Source organism: Stegodyphus dumicola, chromosome 6, assembly GCF_044657685.1.
Source record: "Stegodyphus dumicola isolate Sdum_Otavi_A_Nest chromosome 6, ASM4465768v1".
Lineage (NCBI taxonomy): Eukaryota > Metazoa > Arthropoda > Arachnida > Araneae > Eresidae > Stegodyphus > Stegodyphus dumicola.
This window is the reverse complement of record NC_140773.1, coordinates 82,063,397-82,080,173: the sequence shown is the minus strand read 5'-3', so window position 1 is coordinate 82,080,173 and position 16,777 is coordinate 82,063,397. Positions and strand designations below refer to the sequence as shown.

General features: G+C 31.0%; 1 protein-coding gene across 3 annotated transcripts in view; it reads left to right on the top strand.

Moving 5' to 3' along the window:
* LOC118186139 (uncharacterized) overlaps nucleotides 1–16,777 on the top strand; it is a 104,206-nt gene that overhangs the window by 32,057 nt on the left and 55,372 nt on the right. For all 3 annotated transcript variants that reach the window (XM_085818599.1, XM_085818596.1, XM_085818598.1), the window contains 3 exons: nucleotides 4,317–4,525; nucleotides 8,198–8,284; nucleotides 8,440–8,528. In XM_085818599.1, the coding sequence (XP_085674725.1) occupies nucleotides 4,317–4,525; nucleotides 8,198–8,284; nucleotides 8,440–8,528 (385 nt within the window). The remainder of the gene's footprint in view (nucleotides 1–4,316; nucleotides 4,526–8,197; nucleotides 8,285–8,439; nucleotides 8,529–16,777) is intronic.

The following is a 16,777-nucleotide window of genomic DNA, read 5'->3' as shown; positions in this document are numbered from 1 at the left end:
TGAGGTTGGTTGCCAGAGTTTGTCAATTTCTCAAAATTTGGTGACTTCTACTAAAGTGGTTGTGTGAACACATAAGTACCACATTTTCTTCATATCTTGGCAAATCCCACGTTATGGAATCTGTTAGAATAATCCATTCAGGAAAGAATAATCCAAGCTAAACCTGTAAGACCACATACTCTTAAGATAAAAATGCTAAATAACATGGCTTTAATGGAAAAGTCCTGTAGAAAGATCAACATGTACAATCTGCATGCTAAATATTTTAGTAAAAATTTTCTTTGATTAGGATTCAAACTTTTATCGAGGTGAGGGGAAAAAAATTACATTTGTTGTAGTGAATTAACCATCAAATGTGTCAAGTGAGGTGAAAGCATTTACTGTTCTGATATCAGAATACCAGTATTTAATAAAGAAATTATATAAAACTGAACAAATACAAAATTTAGTTATTTATTTGTGCATTGTTTTCGCTATTTATAGTTTTAAAAAATTTTATTTAAATCAATTTCTAACTGAAGTTTTCTGCAAAACTATTTATGAGATACAGTACTTGGCAGATGTGAGTATTTTCAGATTAAATTTGCAATGATAGTGTCATTTTAGAGAGTGTTCCAGGTCATTTAAAACTGAAATCTGAATATGTGAGAATCTGAATATTTTTAGATAACAGTGAAAAAAAAAAAAAAAAAAAAAAAAAAAAAAAAAAAAAAAAAAAAAACACGCAAACTGGTTGAACATGGTAACTTATGATATATGCTTATACAGCTAATATAGTCATTGCAGGCAATCTAACACCACTGTACCAGACACCACATTATTGTATTGTTAAATTATTTCTTTGTGTTGGCAATAACTCTGATATAAGTAATAGTTTGAATTTTAATTTATTTAATAGAATCCATATTTCTAAAGATTACATTTTATATTGCATGTAATATTATCATTTGCCTGAAAAATTTTGGAAACTGTTGATATACTGAATAATTGAAAATAATGTCCAAAATTTACTTTATAGGAAAATCAATGCTAAGATGATTTGCGTAATTTTTTGTGCATTTTTGTAAAGATGTAAGAAATAATTAGAAGTCCATTCAGTGGTAGTTTTATAAGATGATTCAATCTAAACTATCCTTTCAGCTTGAATTTCAAACAAGGAAATAAGCAAAACTGTTCTGCTGACAAATCAAGAGAAATGAGATATGTTCCAAGTATTGTTGTCCAACAGTAGTGTTCCAGTACTGTGTGAATATTTCAACAAAGATAAATGTGTATCATTTGGGTAGGGGCTTGCTTTTTCTGATCGTTGCATGTCATGATGTGACATCATGACATGCAATGATCAGAATCATCATCAGTCTAAATTCTTATAATAATAATATACATATATATTTTAATTTAAACTTAGTTTCTAAATTTATTTTCCTCGCAATAGTATAGTATTAATATTATTAAATCAAGTGTCAGTTTGCACAAAATTAAAAGATAATTATTTATTTACAACTAATGAAAATGTTTAGCAGTGGAAAAAGCTTTTTCTAAAAATGGCCAGTAATATATAGATCTAAAAGATTTATATCTATTATAGATATAAAAAAATTACAAACGAATTGTTACAGTATCTGTTGCCAGATTCCTATGCTTCTAAGTAAGTATTAAAAGTAAGTCTTCTAAGTAAGTCTTAGATCAAATGCTAATGTGAATTTCTGCATACCTGTGATCATTATGCTGCTTGGGCCATAGTGTACTGTTCCATAGATGTAACTTCACAGTTAACTAAATAAATGTTAATAGAAAGAAATAGTTTCACTTTCGAAAACGTTTACTGCATACTAATGTATTTTGCTGATTTTTTGAAGTCATAAATCAACTAAGTGTTGTGTTGTTAGACTTCTTAAGATCTGGTTAATAAGTCCATCATAGTATGAGAATTTGTTTTTGTCTTCTGTTGTGTCGTTGGTAAGAATAACTGGCAGTGGTGCAAATCAAGCTTAAGAAAGTGTGATTTGGTGTCAGATGTTGAAACATCCACGAAAATGAAATTGACTTAACAGCAGTTCTTTTAGTATCTATACAGGACAAGTTGTTTGATAAATATGTGTAGAAGAATTTACTATAAATTTCTATTTATTATAGTATTTAATACTATTTTGTTAGCAATTTATATAAAATTACAATTTAATTCAACAGAGCTTTTTTTAACTTTTTGAGCGTTATGACCGGCTTTATCTGTTCATCAGAAGCTTTGCTACTTGGCATATATTAGCTTATAATTTAAGATATTTTTCTTTCTTTCTTTAATAATGTAGATATCATCTTAATGAATGTAAATTTATGAAAATATAGAGTAAAATAAGTAATTATACAAACTCAAGTAATAATAAATGCTGTTTAAATACCAGTCTTCATGACGGATCTAAAATCCTGCGTCCCTCAGAGGGTTAATATGTAGGCATTTATAATCATATTTAGTGCAATTATATAAGCAATTTCATGTAAGCAACGACATATATAAATATACCAGAAATTTTATTTAATGCAATTTTGTTTGCAATTTATTAATATATATATATATATATATATATATATATATGTACCAGAAAATTAACTTTTTTCATATGTTTTTTGATGGCCACATTTCAGCAATTGCTGCTAAATAATACCTCAACCATTAACTATATATTCTTTTTCCATTGATGGAACATTGTAAGTAGTAAGCATAATGAGTATTTTACAAAGAAAAACTGCTATATTGGTACAATGCAATTATGAAAAACAGATTGTTAACCGATTCTTTCTCGCACATTGCACAGTTCAGTTACATTTTCTTGTGCATTGTGTAGATCAGTAACCGTTTGCTTGTCACTAGTGCAGAAATGTGCCAAATGCACATGCGCCAATGCTACTACAGAAGACAAGTGCCTGAGAATCAATTAATATTTCTTTGTGCAGGGTAAGTCGTTGGTTTTCAAAATTCTGAAAGCCAGGAGCAATTAGAATGTTCTGGATATGAAAACTTTAGCAGAATAAAAGAGTGATATTTTAGATATTTACAGAGAGTATTTACACGTTTTCGAACAGTTTAATAAAGAATTAAAAAAAGAAAATGATCTGAAGTAAGAACTTCTGGCAACAACTTATTGAAATGTGGAGTATAATCTGTTACTTCTAAATTTATTCTTGCGAAATGATCCATATAAACTTGCTGTGGATTGAAGGGTATGTTTTGTGCTTTCCAAAGACAAATAATGTTCCTGTTCTATAATTCAAAAACATTGTGAAAGGTGTAGTATTAAAATTTCTAAGTGCAGCATTATTAATTAAATAACTATCAATCATTACTTCTGCATAGAAAGAAAACTCCAAATGAATATCTGAAAAAGGGTGTGTACTGTTCCTAATGCTGAATTAGCGGTAACGAGAAAATGTGTGGATGTAGAAATCAATCGCAAAGTTTTTAAATACGTCTGCAACAAGAATAACTAAAATAGTAAAACAACCACTTTATAACTTAAAAAAGCTAAAAAACATAATATTCACTAGCCTTTGATGATCTGTAAATGTATCAGTTCATATATGCAAGCGAGATATATTGTTTTTAGTTTATTGAGAGAGTATGGAATTGTAAAATTTTCTCAGCTGGATGATATGCTGAAGAAATTGTAGGATAAAGAGCATTTTGTTGTTACAAGGGTTAGTGCTACTTTATCATAATGAAGTGCACAAAATAGTATTTAGTTCAATTAAAATATAATGGAGATGATTCAGTCTTTCTTCAAAAATTTAATTGTTTATGGTAGGCTTCCATTCTCTTTATGATTCGACCTTAGGCCAGGTAAATGACTGACTAGTTAATATGGGCTTTCGTAGGCTGTAAACCAGAATTCAAAATAGATTTTAATATGTATGCATAAGTATTTATTAAACAATTCTGGTTAAAAAATTAATTATTCAAATTAAATTAAAAAAGATCTAATAAAAATTTAATATTCCAAGCACTTACAGTTCTGAATTCTCCAATAACAACCACTGATATTTTGAAAGCTATCGTTTCAGCTATGAGTCACTGCAGCATAAGACTCATAACTGAAATGTAAGCTTTCCTGATTGAAGTAATGCATTACCTGTGAATACAGTGATCTGTATATTTTCCTAACAGTGCCAATGAATTGATTGGGGGGGAGGGAAGAGGTTTTGGAAAATATATGGTCATTTAAAGTAAGACCAGATAAAATTTCATTTATTTCATTAAACAATATATTTCATTTTATTAGAGTTTGCAAAGTTGTGTATTAAATATTTATGTTATATTTCAGTGCAGACACAACCATTAAAGTGTGGAATGTGCATGGAGGCAAAGAAGTTTCTAGTTTTGCGGGACATAGTGATGTTGTGACATCTATAGTTTTGCTAAATGCTCGTCATTCTCAAAAGTTAAGTACCCTGCTGAAATGGGGTCAAGTCTCGAGAATTGTAGTTAGTGCTTCGTTGGACTGTCATATTAAGTTATGGTCATTGTTAAACGGTAATTATAGCAATAATTAATTCTTGAAAATTATTTTGCTTAATAGATATTTAATACTGAGCTGCTTTATTTAATAATCTATGGCTATTTAAATAGATTTTGAGAGTTTGCGATCAATTATGAACAATATTCTTTATTCTTAATAATTTGGCCTGTATTTTGAATAAGATACTCAGCTTACTTTTATTATATTATTGTATGTATGCTGCAGAATTGTGGAATATAATTTTTTCGTAGCCTACCGTAATTTCAAGAAGAAGCGCCGCTGCGTTTACGTGTTTAAAACTTGAATTTTCAGGGGGTGCGGCATTTCTATCCATGCGGCGCTTAGATGCACTAAAAACAAAATGTTTCCTATGATGTCATTGTGTATAGTTTGGATGACCTTGTTATTGTACATAGTTTGGATGACCTTGTTATTGTACATAGTTTGGATGACCTTGTCATTGTACATAGATTGGTGCTGTTCCCATGCAAAAGACCATTCACTTGCTTTCTGTGAACTGTATTTTGTTTACTTTTTTCCCTTGAATGGACCTGCGTACTTTATTCACCCTAAACGGGATCTCCGAACAATAACATTCTTCCCTTTTTCAAATCAGCATTTTCATCAGTTTGAATAGTCTTTCTTCTCTGCCATTCAAAGAATCTTTCAGGGCCCATCCTCTTCCCCAACCCTGCCTTTTCCATTGTAAATCTACTGCAATTTTGTTCAAAAGCAAACATCACCTGCGTTGCAGCAAAGAATTCTGATGTGTTTCCCCTTCAGCACGAATCGATTTTTCTTGGCATTCTGCCAGATACAGATCCCATCAGTATGGGTACAAGTACTTGTGGGAGAGTTTTAAAGTAAGGAGGGAGCGGAAAGTTTTTGAAAATGACACCTAAACAGCACAGAATCTATACTGCTGGTTTTAAGCTTAATGTAATTTCATGTGCTGAACAAATTGGAAATAGAGAAGCAGCCCGAGAGTTTGAAATGGATGAGAGATGCATTCGACGTTGGAGAACTGAAAAAGAACTTAAAAATATGTCACAACAGAATAGAGCCAAAAGAAGTGGTACTGTAAGGTAGGCAAATCTAGAGGATAACCTTGGAAGCCAAATAAAGGAGCAACGAGGAAAGGGAATGGCAATTTCAACTATAAAAATTCGCTTACAAGCAAAATTTATGGCAAAACAAATGAACATAAATGATTTCAAAAGAGGGCCTTGCTGATGTAGCAAATTTATGAAAAGAAAAAATATTTCTATGTATACTAGATTAACAGTCAGACAACAATGGACCAATGATTACCAATGGTCTGACAGGATAAAAAAGCATCTTTTCTAAAATATGTGACAGATATTGACCAAAAAAAACTTCTTCCATAACAGATAATAAATATGGATAAAATGCCATTAGCTTTCGACTCTCCTCCAAACAGAACTGTTGATGAAATTGGTGCAAAACTATATCTGTGCTTACGATGGGACATGAAAGAACGTTATTTACACGTATGTTAGCTTGTGCCGCAAACGGTGACAAGCTAAAGTCAATGATTGTTTTTAAAAGAAAAACTATTCCGAAGGGAGATTTTCTTAATGACGTAATTATTTGTGCAAATGAGAATGGATGGATGTGCGAACAATCATGCATGTGGGGCTATAAAAAGTTTGGCAGTGTTATAAGGGATCTTTTTTCCAACCAAAGGGTTATTGATAATGGATTCCATGCGTGCTCATTTACTTGAGTCATTGAAAACCAGATGTCAAAAACTGTCTACAACCGTAGCAATAATTCCTGGTGGTTTGACAAACCATTAGGTTACAACCATTAGATTTGCCAGATAATAAATACTTCAAAGCTGAAGTCCGAAAGTGGTGGGAGTGTTGGATGAGTGAAGGATTGCATACGTATACCAAAAGCTTCAAAATGCATAGAGCATCTTATGAAGTTGCAAAGTGAGTAGGAAGTGCGTGGAAATCAGTGAAAACATCATCAATAATAGCAGCATTCAAAGAAGCTGAAATTATGTTCTCAGATAAAGAGACTGTAAACCAAGAGGATGAATGTGACGATCTGGAAGACTTGGACTAAGATCAGGATTTACTAAATCTTTTTAATTCAGATAGTGAAGAATCAGATTTTGATGGCTTCATTTGATGTATAGTTTGCTGTAATTCCTTTGTAAGTAAATTAAAAAATTTTCTTTTGTTATCCAAATTTAATATCTCGTTGTTGCAACATTTTTTATAATATAGTATGAGTATGACAAATATGGACTTCTTTAGTGGGGAAATATAAGTATATTCGTGAACATAAATATATTTTCAACATTTCTTACCTTTAATTTATTTTTGAGTTATAGTTTCATGTCATGCATTTTTCTTAACTGGTATGTCATATATCAGGACATAGGTCAAGATTTTGCATCTATATGGTCCACAACGGTGTCACGCATGATTTAATCTATTGCGGTGTTTGCTGATGCATTGTTTCTGCATAATTTTTTTCCCACCTTTTTTTCTCTAGTGCGACGTTTACTCTGATGTGGCCTTTCTTCTGGAAATTATGGTTAATTCTAAAATGCTAAAAACTATTTTTTTATTGGCTTTGAAGTTAAGTATTGTATTTAGTTCTAACTATGAAAATAGGTAGTGACTGTGTAATTTCTGCCACAATACTCCAAACAATAATTGATATAATGTTTGAAAAGTTATAAACTTTTTTAGTGAAAATTAAATTCTTTAAAAAGCTGTGTACTTGTATTATGTAGTATAGGAATGACAAGGGTATATGTTTGTTTTATTAGTCATTGCTTTCAGGTATTTGTAAAAATTAGGAAAAAAATATTTTAAATATGTTTTGTATAGTAATTTTATATTTTAAATATGTTTTTAAATTATTTATTTGATGCTTAAATTTATAACATGTGTTTAGAGATCCCACATAAACTGTTTGTGATCAACAACTTGGAAGATGAATTTTAAATGCTGTCACAGTAATGGCATCTGACTGCAAAGAGCTAATTTTATTTTATTATTTACATGCTGCAGGAACCTTATTTTGGCTAAGTTCCTTCCTTCTGCAGTTCTCTTCCTCAATTTAATGTAAAGTATTGTACTTGCCCATGTGCAAGAATGAATGTTACTCCTCTTTATAGCTTATGACAAAATTTCTTCATGCAAAAAAATCAATTAATGATATTATGAAACTTTTAAGTGAGTAGTAGGATTTCCATTGCAAAAGTAGGATTTTCATTGAAACTAGCAGTTCATGTATATGATGTATTGCATGAAGAAATTATGTTGTATTTATGCATATTATATATATATATCTATATTCTCATTCTGTGTAACCATTTTGTTTTCTCATCAGCAGTTTTATCATATAACCCTGTTTAATGCTAGATCATTTGAAACGTATAATTTGATACTGACATTTCTTTCATTTTGTATTTTCTTTTCCATTTCACTTATTTTGCTTCCTTAATGAAAAGTTCTATTAATCCGTAGTAAGCCCATAATAGCAGGCAGGGTGTATATATTTTATATATTCAGTTCTTTTTCATTTATTGCTGGTCTTTTAATTCATGTTGACATCTTTCAGTTTTGACAGTTTTCATGGGTATGATTTACATTTTGTTTGGCTAAACTAATATTTTAAAGATTTTTCTCCTTTTCTTGCAGGTAAAGAACTTCTGTCCATGTATACATATAATGGCATAACTTTTATGGATTATTTTCCTTGTGAATTAGGCATGATTATTGGCACAGGTAACACCTTAATATTAAAAGAATGTACTTCTTAACAAACTTTAAATTAAAATATTAATAGATTTCATTATCAGTATAGTGTTGATCTTTACTGATTGTGTTTTTAACTTTTTTTTAATTATCTCCTCCTAAAATATTTATTATTTTTGTTCTAGATGGTGGGAAATTAGAGTTATGGGATATTGTATCTGCAAAAGTAATTAGTTCTGTTTGTGCACACGAAGCATCTGTGTCAGGAATAAAAGTAATTATGCCAAATTGTATTTGGATAGTAAGGTCATATGTTTTGTATTGCTTATATGTGATGTTCAATTTAATTTCAGAACACATGTTCATATAATTTTTTGAATTACATTTATGCTGTCAGCTAATTGAACTCTTTCTCTTAATAATTTTGAACTATAACCTAATATTCAAAACTCTACCATTTATATTTGTGTTTATCACTCGTGTTGTTCTCAATCACAGTATGACCATTTGTATACTCCTTATATTTTATTATTGAATCCACGATGCTAGCAATAAAATAATTCATAATTTTCTTATAACAAGGTTTAGGAATTCGATTATTAAAAATCTTTCAAGTTTTCAGTTAATTTAACTTAAAAAAGTTTGTATATTTTTCTTTTTTTAACATAATAAATGTAGTGATGTTGTAATTATTATAATGATACAATATTTTTATTTATAACTTAATCAGAGACTCAGGGAAATCATGAATTTTAATTTGGTGCATTAATACAGAGTAGATTTTAATACGTAGGTCAGTCAGAAAGTTAGTTGCACCCCTTTGTAAAAATTTTCTGTCAACTACTATTTTGATGAAACTGTTTGGCAACACTTCAGACATTTAGCTGTATTGTGTGACATAGCGGCTTTCATGAGGCAATTTTAGTTTGTCTGATAATCAGTTGTAAGCGTATCTGGGCAGATGCATGTGGTATCCAAATTTGAAATATGTGCAGTGATTCCTTTTTTTTTGTAGGCGAAAAGATATAACTGCCGCGATATTAGTTGCATAAAGTTTATAGTGACAATGCAATGCCACATCAAGTTATCGCAAAGAAGTGCAATTTTATAAAAGTAAGCTTGAGTTTTCGATTATGTCAAAAAGAATTTCCGATCCTGGAGCTGCCAAAGGATCTACAAAGTGAAAGCATGTTTTGATGTCCATCAAACAAAAAGTGGAATTGCTGCAAAAAATGGATAAAGATCTATCCTTTGTTTCTCTAACCATTCTGAAATCTGTTTATAATTTTCACGCTGCTCTGCCCGGGGGGGGGGACATTGCAGCACACAATGAACTGGAAGTTGATCTGTCAGCACTATCCTTCAGGGCAGATGTTTTTATTTTATTCGGCTTATAATTCCTTACTAAATGTAGTATTTCATCTTGATGTACTCAATCTTTGATATGATTTAAATCAAATTCCTCGTCATTATAAATATCACGAATACACATCAAATAGTTTTCTGGTTGCAATTGTCTAATTTTGACTGTGCGTAATGTATGCTTTACACATGCGCGCATTGAAAGAATTTTTTAATAAAGTAAACAAATAAATATGAAGCTTTTTTTTTGTAAATTTTGACACCCTTTAGATCATAATTGCTCTTTATTTCATAAATTATGGTTTCATATTTTTAATTTTATAATTTCTGCATGCCATCTTACCAGATTTAAATTGCTGATCTATAATCCGGAAAAACCGATAATCCGGAATCGCTAAAGTCCCGACGAGGCCGGATTAAAGACTTTTGACTGTATTAAAACTGCTGTATTTAGGGATTCGTCTTTATCTGTTGAAGAGTCTTGTTTAAAGCATCTATTCTCTCTAAAATCTTTTCCTATATAGTAAGTAACAGTACATATTCAAATGTATCAAGCTTTTTATGTAAATCGGCAGCTTCGGATCTTGTTAATGGTTTTTCATCATTGTTTAAGGAAAAATGACATAAACAATGTTTAATTTCTTCATAATTTTCCTTTAAAGATTTCACAGCATCGGAACAAGCAGACCACCTGGTGTCACAAATAGGGTTAATACTGAAGTGTTTGCTCTTACAAAATTTTTGTAATGCATTCCACCTATGTGTAGAACTTGAAAAACATACATACAATTCCTGAATGATATTGAAAAAGTGGTCATTTGAATGCAACTTTCGGCAGCAGCGTTTCTAATTAAATTTAATGAATGATTTGCGCATGGTATAAAATGGGTCGAAAAAATATGTTGTTTTATTCTGGATTGGAGTCCCTTATATTTACCTGACATATTAAACACATTTTCATAACTCTGTTCCCAACAGTTAGTGATGTCTAAATCTATATTATTTTAAAATTCTAAGATAACTTTCTCCAAGTTTTCTCCAGTATGAGAAAATATAGGTAGAAATCACAAAAATCTGTCTTTTATACCATTTGGAAGAACATAGGGAATAGTGACGGTCAGCTGATCTACATGAGATATATCATGTGTTGAATCAATAATTAGAGAGTAAAATTTGGCTTCCTTTATTTCGTTCACTATTGTAAGTTGTAAATCTTTCAATATAATAGAAATAAATTCATCACATATTGTAGACGACAAATAGTTTATAGAAACGGTGCCGCAGTTTGCATATTTTTTCACGTGTTCCTACAAAAATGGTTAAATTAAAAAATATGATTAATTCGGATAAATATTACAAAGCACCTATATAATATAATTGCCATTATTTTCACTAAAAACACTTCATTTTTACCACAAAACGCTGAAGAGTATAAAGAAATAAATTTGATTGTCGCTATCACATGTTTAATTACTTCCCTCCAACATTTTTTTCATTTATAATTTGTTTTTTCCAGTTCAGTGTCAATGCGTCCGGTAATTGTTATAAAAATTAAAATGGAATTAATGTGGTCACTGGAGTTTTCTTGCTCTGACAATTTTTTATGTACATTTTTCCAATCATTCTGCCCTTTTGTCATTAGCATTGTTTGCTTGGAAAATAATTTATAGACATAACAGTACAATAAATTGTTGGTTTCAGTATAAGCCAACCAATCTCTTTTAACTTTTCCCCTGCTTTGTTCTGAAGAAGGAGGCAATAGTTAATTTTCTTGTGATTTGTTTTGACCCTTCGTTGCATCGAATAGATGATTCTAAAGATTCATTTATTGATTTTGGTGGATTTTTTTTATATAATACTCTCGCATGGCATCTGTTAAGTATTCTGGCCATAATGCAATATTGTTTACAAAACTCTTAGTTTCATCATTACTTTGAGATGATTTTAAATTTATATTTTCTCCTTTCTTTCATCTTCACAAACGGAATTGCTTGGTTTTTCCTGCTGGTCTTTTTGCAGAATGGTTTTGGACACAAATGATGTTTCTGGAGATTGAGCAGGTGAAATTTGTGAAAATGATGACGATTGTTGTAATTGTTCTCCATCTACAGTTAAAAATTTGTCCAATGACCTTTTTATTTGTTTTGCCACTTTATCTCGATCTGCTTTTCATTTTCGTTTTTCACTTCCACTTAAATGTTTATAGGAGCTCATTTTAAAGACCACGTATTAAAGAAAGAAGAAAATGATCTTCAATTAAATTTATTTTTACTCAATATCACAATCGCAAACAAAATCACAATTTGTTTTATTTTATATTATATATTATTTTAATTAAATAACGTAATACTGTTATAAAAAATTACATTTTTATTTTAGGAATTCCAGAAAGTATTAACTATGAATCCAAAACAATCTGTTTCCAATCAAGTCTAGGTACTTGAGTCTTAATTGCACAGTTTTCAATTACAACTCGCATAAGATGCGATACATTCAGGAGACGCTAATTTTAAAGAGCTACGTTTAACTTTTTAAACATGTGCATAGTAAAGGCTCGATAGGCGCGAGGCTCGATCGTATTTACACACATCTACACTCGCGGGCATGGATGCAAAATCACGGGAACGCTCGTTTACACATGTCGACTTTATCAATCAACGATTCGGAATAATTTGGATATGTTTCAGCAATAATTATGAATATCACATTTTTCTGTTAAATAAAAATAAAAATTAATTATAAAAATTTAACAAATTAAAAACTTAATTTTCGGGACCCAAAAATTACGTGCCCCTGGTATGTGCCTAGGTTGCCTAGGTCTTAGACTACCCTGATACCTGACGACCTTAGACTGCCAATGATGAATGCGAGGGAAGACCATCAACTGCCACAAATTCTGAAATTGCTGCTCACGTAATTGAATGCATTCTTGCAAACAGATGCATAACAATAGCTAAAATCTCTAATCAACTGGATATTTCTCATGGAAGTGTGCATAAAATTACTGCCAATCAGCTTCAATTTCATGAAATTTGTGTTCTATAGGTGCCTTGTCTACTGACGGAGGAACATAAAGGGAAGCATTTTGAAAGTGCGTTGAAATTTCTGCAATGTTACCAAAAGGAAGGAAATGAGGTTTTGAACAAAATTGTGATCGGAGATGAGTCTTGGATTCACCACTTCTCGCCTAAAAGAAACTCAGCTCTCTCAAGTGGAAATATTCCACTTTCCAGACTCGAAAAAAGTGTTGAACTGGTGATGCTGAATCTGTTTTTCTACAGAGAAGGTTTGGTGCATACAGAGTTATTGCCAAAGGGTGCCACAATTAATGCATCTCCTTATTGCGAAACACTAAAACGATTGCGACAATCACTTAAAAATTGACGGCCAGGTAAACTGTCGAGAGGCATTGTGCTCTTACATGGCAATGCAAGACCGCGTGCAAGAAAACAAACCTGCGACCTTCTGAAAAAGTTTAGGTGGGAAGTGTTGGATCACTCTCCTTATAGCCCACACCTTGCACCATATGATTTCCATGTTTTGGGTCCCATAAAAGCAGAACTTATATATATATATATATTTGTGGCGACGATACCACTTGGATGACGAGGTGACAACAGCAACCCAATAATGGTTATTGGGCATTGGATGGAATTTTTTTACAGAAAGCATCGAAAAACTTGTATCCAGCCTCAACAAGTGCTTAAATAACAGATGTAATTACATTGAAAAGTAGATTTTGAATAGAAGTTTAAGATGCAAATAAAGTCATGGTAAAATTTCTCTCATGTTTTTTTTCCTTAGGTAGTGCAACTAACTTTTTGAATGACCCTTGCATATATAGAAAATATGGAAAATATTTCCGTTTTGCATAGAAAAAACAAAAAGGTCAAAATTTAGCATTTTTACATTTCAACTAAAGTATTTTTTTGCAAAACATTTTAACTGTTAAAGTTTATTAGATGATTTTGTTATTATTATTAATTTCTAAATACCCTACCTGTAGGAAATTTAAATTCTAAAAAAGCCACTAAAAGTAGTTCTTCATCCAAATTTAAGCTGCACACAGCATCTCGTGAAGAAGATTTGTAGATATTATTTTTAAGTTGGCTTTGCATATTATAAAAATTCACTTTTCTTGTGTGGTATTTAAAAGTTCGTTGCATATTATAAGAATTCACTTTTCTTGTGTGGTATTTAAAAGTTCATAAAAAATTCTTATATGTATACGTATATATATGTAAAATATATATAAAAAAAAATACGATGGCTTTGCTCTTTGCGAACCAGCAACCTTTAATTACTTTTCTGCAATTCAGGATCGTCCCCTAACCTAGTACCTGCTAGAACATTCGCGCCTGTTACATAACCTTTCACATAAATGCTGCGTCATAAGTTTTTCTACATTTTTCTAGAAGCTACTCTGTTACATAACCTTTCATATAAATGCTGCGTCATAAGTTCTCCTAGACAGATGCCTTCTCGCCTTCGTCCTGCTAACGCTTCCGCTATGCTCCTCTTTCTTTGTTAGAACGTTGTGATGTATTAAAGTTTAAAGTCAGTCGTATCTAATAGTTCAATTACTGAATAAGTTATTTGATTAACTTCATCTGGAAAAAGTCATCTGCTATAAATTAAAATAAAGATATGCTTGCTGTTAAAAGTGAAAAGTCCTGAGTCGTCATTTTTCTCCGTGATTCAATCATCCCAGCTTCGTCAACCATCTGCTAGAACGTGTAATGGAATAGCCTCACCATTCGCCCACGATGTGTTTGAATAACTGAAAACATTACAGTTATTAATTAGCCGGCAGGATTTATCCTCTACGTGGGAAAAAAGCTCCTGCATTTATTTACAACGCGCTTCTAAATTCAACAGTGGGTCAAGGACAGTGTGTGATCGTCTTATGCTTTTGCTTCTTTTCCGGCGGTGCTTAAGTGTTTTACTTCGGCTCCAAAGTTATTGATTTTAGTGTTCAAATTGATGTGTATGCGAACTCTTAAATTCAAGATTTTGTGATTGGAATGTTAACACGCTCAAAAACGGCAAAAATGTCAACTGATAAGAAAGAATCTGTAGCTATTGTGGATACAATAAAATTCCAATTTCCTATTTTTGATGGCACAAGTACAAATTTTCCAATAGACAAATATCTTCTATTGTTTGAAGAGAAATGTGCCGCAAAGAACATTCCAGAAAAGGAAAAGAAATTTGTTTTCTCAGAGTGTATTAGAGGAGAGGCTTTAGCCCTCTATTTACGTGATTGTTTAGATAAAGACTGGGACAACATAAAGGTTATTTTCGAGACATACTTCACAACATCGGAATCTGTTACTTTTAGTGATTTTGTGTCTTTAAAATACGAGAAATTTAATAATATTGATGTTTATTTTCGTAATAAGTTGAAATTAGGAGCCAGCTTGAAACTAACAGATTCCACAATGGTGGAAGCACTTACGGAAGGACTTCCTGAGCCTCAAAGAATGCTGTTAACAGTGCAAAAAATAGACACACCGAAAGACTGGATTACTCTTGCTAGGAAACTGTTTCCAGTTAAGATGCCGTTAGATGGTCTATAAAATAGTATTTACCAATTTGTTTCTCCAAGGCAAACTGTTCCGAAGTGCTATTATCCCAGACCAGTGCAAGCCACTCCTTATCAAAGTTTTCGTAGTGTGAGACCTTTTAATTATCAACAAGTGCAATACCGACCTCTACAGTATGCGTATCGGCCAATTCGATATCCACAATTACCTGCTATTAATTACAACACGGTTCCTAAAAGAGAAGTTAAAAAATGATATTACTTTAAAGTGAATGTCCAAATTGGACAGGAAAAAATTCCCAGTATTATTGATACGGGATCGCAAATTAACGTTTTACCGTTAAAATATTTTAACAAAATTGGTGATAAATTTAGAGAAATTTCATTGAATTCTCATGATAAAATATTTTCAATATCTAGTCAAGTTCATATAGAGAAAATAATCAAAGTAAAGTGTAAAGTAGGTAAAATAGAAAATAATGTGATATTTTATGTAGTAGATTCAAATTTGAATTATTTATTGCTTTCATCACCATGTGTTTCATTATTTAAATTACAATTGAATTTTCATAATTATGAAGTGTATCAGCTTGGAAAACAGGTAAGTAAAAATGTTAAAGTAGACAAGTTTTTCCAAAATAATTATGTATGTAAAAATGATATCAGTGCTGAGCAATCTAGTAAATATTTTGATAATAGCGAAAATTTTGTATGTAAAAATGATCTTAGTTCTAAAAATTGTGGTAATTATTTTGAAAATAGTAAAAATTCTGATAGTAAATTACAGAAATTGTTGAATGATTATAACCATATATTTGCAAAAAGTAAATATGATGTTGGTTGTATAAGGGTTGAACCTCCCAGAGTTATATTAACTTCTGAATTACCAATAGCCTATAGACCATATAGAGCATCTCCTAAAGATAATAGTGAAATTAAAAAACAAATAGATGAATTGTTAAAAGCTGGAATTATTAAACCTTCTTATAGTCCTTATGCTGCTCCTGTAACTTTAGCTTATAAGCGAGACGAGCAGTCCAGAAGCAGATTGTGTATTGATTTCAGGAAGCTTAACCAAATTACTAAAAGTGATTCTGAACCTATTCCTAGAATTGATGCTGTATGAGATCAATTAACAAATGCAAAAATCTTTTCTACATTGGATTTGGCATCAGGCTATTGGCATATAAAATTAAATGAAAAGGATACTGAAAAATTGGCATTCACTACAAATTTTGGACTGTATGAGTTTACTAGATTACCTTTTGGTTGGAAAAATTCCCCAGCTGTTTTCCAACGAGCTCTTAGACAAATTTTAAACAAATATCAGATTCAATTTGCTTTAAATTATTTTGATGATATTATAGTGTTCTCTCCAAATTTTGATGAACATTTAAATCATCTTAAAATAATATTTGACATATGTGAGAAAGAGAATATAAAATTAAAACAATCTAAATGTAATTTTGCTAAAGAAAAATAAATTTTCTAGGATATGAAATTCAAGCAGGTAAATACCAGCCCAGTAATGCAAATATAGAAGTTATTAAGAAATTGCAACCCCCTAAAAATATCAAAGAATTACAAAGATTTTTAGGAAGTATTAATGTTTATCA